The sequence below is a fragment of the Plasmodium gaboni genome, chromosome 11, assembly GCF_001602025.1.
Source record: "Plasmodium gaboni strain SY75 chromosome 11, whole genome shotgun sequence".
Classification (NCBI taxonomy): domain Eukaryota; phylum Apicomplexa; class Aconoidasida; order Haemosporida; family Plasmodiidae; genus Plasmodium; species Plasmodium gaboni.
The window spans coordinates 120,928-125,537 of NC_031491.1; the positions used below are offsets into that span (position 1 = coordinate 120,928).

Here is a 4,610-nt window from a genome sequence, read left to right on the forward strand (position 1 = left end):
ATTGAACTGTTCTTTTTATATTCATACAAATAATTAATAATATATGTGAGGTTTTTTAAAAAAAAAAGAAAAAAAAAAAATATACGCACATTAAAATAGGGGTAAAATATTTGATATATATTATTTCTTTATTTATCATTTGAAAGGAAAAAATATTTTAAAATAATATCACTCTGTTCTGAATTTTTTGGAATGAAAATATAAATTTGTGATATTTCTTTTATGTCTTAATATATATATATATATATATATATATATTTATTTATTTATTTGTTTTATAATTTTTTTTTTCCACTTATGTAAAAATTTTACTTATATAAAGATAGGTTAATCATGTTCATAAATATTTTATATGTTTATTTAAAATAATAAATGTAATAAAAAATAAAAAAAATATAATATTTATATATATATTTATGTATGAAAAACATATTTCCCTGTTTGTTTATTTTTTCAAAAAAATGTTACGAATATAAGGTGAATTTATATATTATGTGTGTATTCCCTCTTATTTAATTTTTTATTTCACGTCATCTTGAATATATATATATATATATTATATTATTTATGTGTATATATCAATATAACTACAATGTAATTATAAAAAGTATAGATAAATCATACACATACACATATATATATATATATATATATATATATATATATATATATATATGTATTTTTTTTTTTTTTTTTTTTTTTATTATTATTATTATTGTATTTATGTCCTATGTGTAATTTAATTTGAACACAATGATAATTAATGATAACACAAATATAACTATCAATGAAGATGTTGAGAAAGAGCTTTATGAATGCTTTTCTTTATTTGATACTAACAAATGTGGTTACATTGATATTAGAGAATTTTATTTCGCATTAAAATCATTAGGTTTAAATTTTAAAAAAGAACAAGTGAAAAGTATTTTTCTGGATATAAAAAAAAATATTGATGAGAAATTAAATTTTGATGAATTTTTTGACATAGCTACAAAATATATACATACAAGATATAATGATGAAGAAATTGAACAGATGTTTTCTTTATTTGATCCAAACGATACAGGTTATAATAAATAATATATATAAAATAAATCATATATTTATAATTAACTTTTCAATTTTATAATTATTTTTATTGTCAGGCAAAATAACACTGCAATCATTAAAAAAAGTATGCACAGATATAGGTATCTATGGAAAAAATAAAAAAAAAAAAAAAAATAAATAAATATTTATATATATATATATATAATTATATTTTATTTGTTCTCTTGTTAGGTGAAAATATTAGCGATTCCGAGCTTAACAACATGATACATTTTGCAGACAAAAATAACGACAAAGTTATTGATATGAATGAATTTAAAAAAGTCCTTTTATGCTCATGGAATAATGACCCATTAAGTGATGTTGATTCAGATTCATAAATAAAAAAAAAAAAAAAACAAAAAAACAAATAGTCATTCTAATTATTAATTATATATATATATTTTTTTATTTTTTAAATCAATTTTTTTCTTTTTTTTTTAAGTTGTCAAAAGTTCAAATACATATAATACAATTATATATTTTAATTTATTCTTTTTTATAACAAAAAAAAAGAAAAGAAATAATAAATAAATAAATAAATAAATAAATATATACATATATATATACATACATATATATATATATATATATATTTATCCAATTTGATAAGTCAGGAAAGGTAACAAAAATTTTATAATTATTTAAAAATAAAAATTAATTTAAAAAATATTTAATTATAGATAACATGTAAATTTTAAAGAAAATATAAAGAAAATATAAATATAAATAAATATATATATTATTTATCTACATATATCCCATTTGAGTGTATAATTTTTCGTGTTAACTTAAATAATAACTAAACTTTGAATCATTTTCTATGTTGTAAATTATACTATCTACACCAAAGGACTGATAGAATTTTTCTTTCAAGATAGATGTGTAAAAATGTATGGTTGATCCACTGTCATTTCCATATGCATCATTATTTGAAGAGAATATAACTGTATGGAATAAGGTCATGAAAATATATCCATCTTCTGTTATATGTAGATCTTGGTCATTAACATTTTTAAATTTGGACAATAATGTTGAATCAGGATATTTTTTTATTAGATCATCTAATACATTTTTTTGTACATAGAAATAATTTAATGATGTTGCAATTGGTCCTATTCTTATAGATGTATTATCTAGATTAAACCACTTTTCTAAATTCCATTTATTTTCTTGTTTTGTTAATTTATATATAGATTTTTTATTATTTGTTACATATATATAGGTAGATAATTTTTCTTCATGATCACCATAAGATATATAAGAAATATATTGAAAGAGTTCATTTCCTTCTTTTTTCTTTTTATTTACAACATAACAATCATATTCCTTTTCACTTTTTTTAATAACACATTTATTAATATAATTATAATTATCATCATTTCCTGTTATATATACAATTACATTATTATTAGAACTATTTTTTGAATCTATAGATATACCATATGGTTGTGGTATGTTTATAGTTACAAATCCTTTAGGTAAATAAACATATAACATATTATTTATAGGATATGTTATAAAATGTGTATCTTTAAATGATTTATAATCAAAACCTAAATAATTTTTATAACCGTCAAAAAGAAAATTTCCTTGATATTTCAAATTATATTCTTCTGATCTATTTAATAAACTAACATAATTATTTCTGCTATCATAATAACATATATCATTAAATATTTTTTCTTTTCTTGAGCAATAACTAGAAGCACTAATATGTGGAGCTAAGCTATATTGATTCGTAATATTAATAAAAGGTAATTTCTTTTCTTCACTTTCATCATCAATCTTAATATGACGTAAATCAACCATACCTTTATTGATATTACAGTTATAGTAGTTTGTCCAAACAATTTTAACAACATGGTTATTATTTTTATTATTATTATTATTGTTGTTATTATTACTTGTTTCACTTGTTTCACTTTCTTCACTTGGGATATCAAAATTTAAAAATTTTCTCTTCTGTTTATGTAAGGCTTCTACAATGCCACTCTTCTTATAATCATCATCAATAGAAATATGTGCATCATAAACAGAGAAATAAAACGGATTAATATCTTTACTAAAGAGATCAATAATAGTATACTTCTCAACAGAATCATTTGTTATCTTTAATAAATATAAACAACCTTCAGAGGACGGTTTTTCTTTAAACATTTTTTTTGTATTTACTAAAACATAATCGATAGTTGTCGATGTGTTTACTTCATTTGTATTATCACCCTGTTTATTTTTATTATCATCATCATTATTATTATTATTATTATAAACAGTGTGTCTGCTTGTACTTATTCCTATAATTTTATCATTATTATTAAATGTGTATATATTTTTTTCTTGAAATGTATTTTTTTCTCTATTAATATTTATCTTTACAATATTCTCAGCATTTTCTGTTATATATAATACATCCTCAACAACACTTATATCGTTTAATACTCTTAAAGCTTGACCATTAACTCTATCAATAACATTTATGATTTGTATGGTTTCATTTTCTTCATTATATTGTATATGCAATATATAATAATTATTTCTTATAGCAGCTGTAATAAAAAATTTATTTAAAACACTATCTGAAATAATACCTGTATAAAATAATTCTCTATTATTTAATATATGTCCATATTTTCCAGGTTCTATTGCTGATAATAAAACTTTCTTTTTTTTAGTATCGATTCTATAAATATCTACATCTGTTAATGTTAATATCAAACCATTATTAACTCCTATACCAACCATATATAATCTATCAGGAAATATTATTTGCATAACATTAACATTGTTCTTATATAAAAAAATTAAATTCTTAAATTCATGTTTTATATAATATATAGGATGCTTCTTTCCTTTCTTATAATTATAATCTATAGTACTAAATGGAATACAATTTGTTGGAAATTTTATCAAATTATTTAATTCTAAATTAAATGAATTGTCTTTACCAACTACCTTCACATTCACTAAACTATTCTGTTGATTAGTCAATAATATATCACCTGACTGTTTTATTTTATACACGCAGCTTGCCGCATGCACAAATATTATATATATTATAAAAAGGTACTCATAAATCATTATAAACAAAAATATAAAATATAAAAATATAAAAATTAAAATATATATATATATATATATATATATATATATATATATATATATACGTATATTTTTTTTTTTTTCAGTCAAACCATGCTAAAAGTAGGAGCGATTCTTCGGTTTCTTATGCTGGGGTAATTTCCACTGTAAATTAATTTTTTATATACAAATTTATATAAGCACATATTATACAACATACTATAGAAACATAAATAAATAAATATATATATATATACATATATGTGACATATTTAATGTGTATCATTTTTTTTTTACGTTAATTACATTGCGCCGAATTTTTCTTTTTTTTAATGTTCAACATTTGTATTAACTTAAAATATTGATCCGCATGGATCTTCGTTTTATATTAACAAATTAAAAGTATATTAACATTTGGCAAATAAAGAAAGTTTGAAAAA

The 4,610-nt window shown here is 19.3% G+C and overlaps 2 protein-coding genes across 2 annotated transcripts; one reads left to right on the plus strand and one right to left on the minus strand.

Annotated features, from left to right (window-relative positions):
* Positions 1 to 753: 753 nt before the first annotated feature.
* PGSY75_1105500 (centrin-4) lies at positions 754 to 1,430 on the plus strand (the record flags this gene model as incomplete). The annotated part of the gene is made up of 3 exons (XM_018786180.1): positions 754 to 1,066; positions 1,146 to 1,190; positions 1,282 to 1,430. The coding sequence occupies 3 exons, from the start codon at positions 754 to 756 to the stop codon at positions 1,428 to 1,430; spliced, it is 507 nt and encodes a 168-aa protein (XP_018640975.1).
* Positions 1,431 to 1,875: 445 nt separating this feature from the next.
* PGSY75_1105600 (translocon component PTEX88) lies at positions 1,876 to 4,170 on the minus strand (the record flags this gene model as incomplete). The annotated part of the gene is made up of 1 exon (XM_018786181.1): positions 1,876 to 4,170. The coding sequence occupies one exon, from the start codon at positions 4,168 to 4,170 to the stop codon at positions 1,876 to 1,878; it is 2,295 nt and encodes a 764-aa protein (XP_018640976.1).
* Between the last annotated feature and the right edge of the window lie 440 nt (positions 4,171 to 4,610).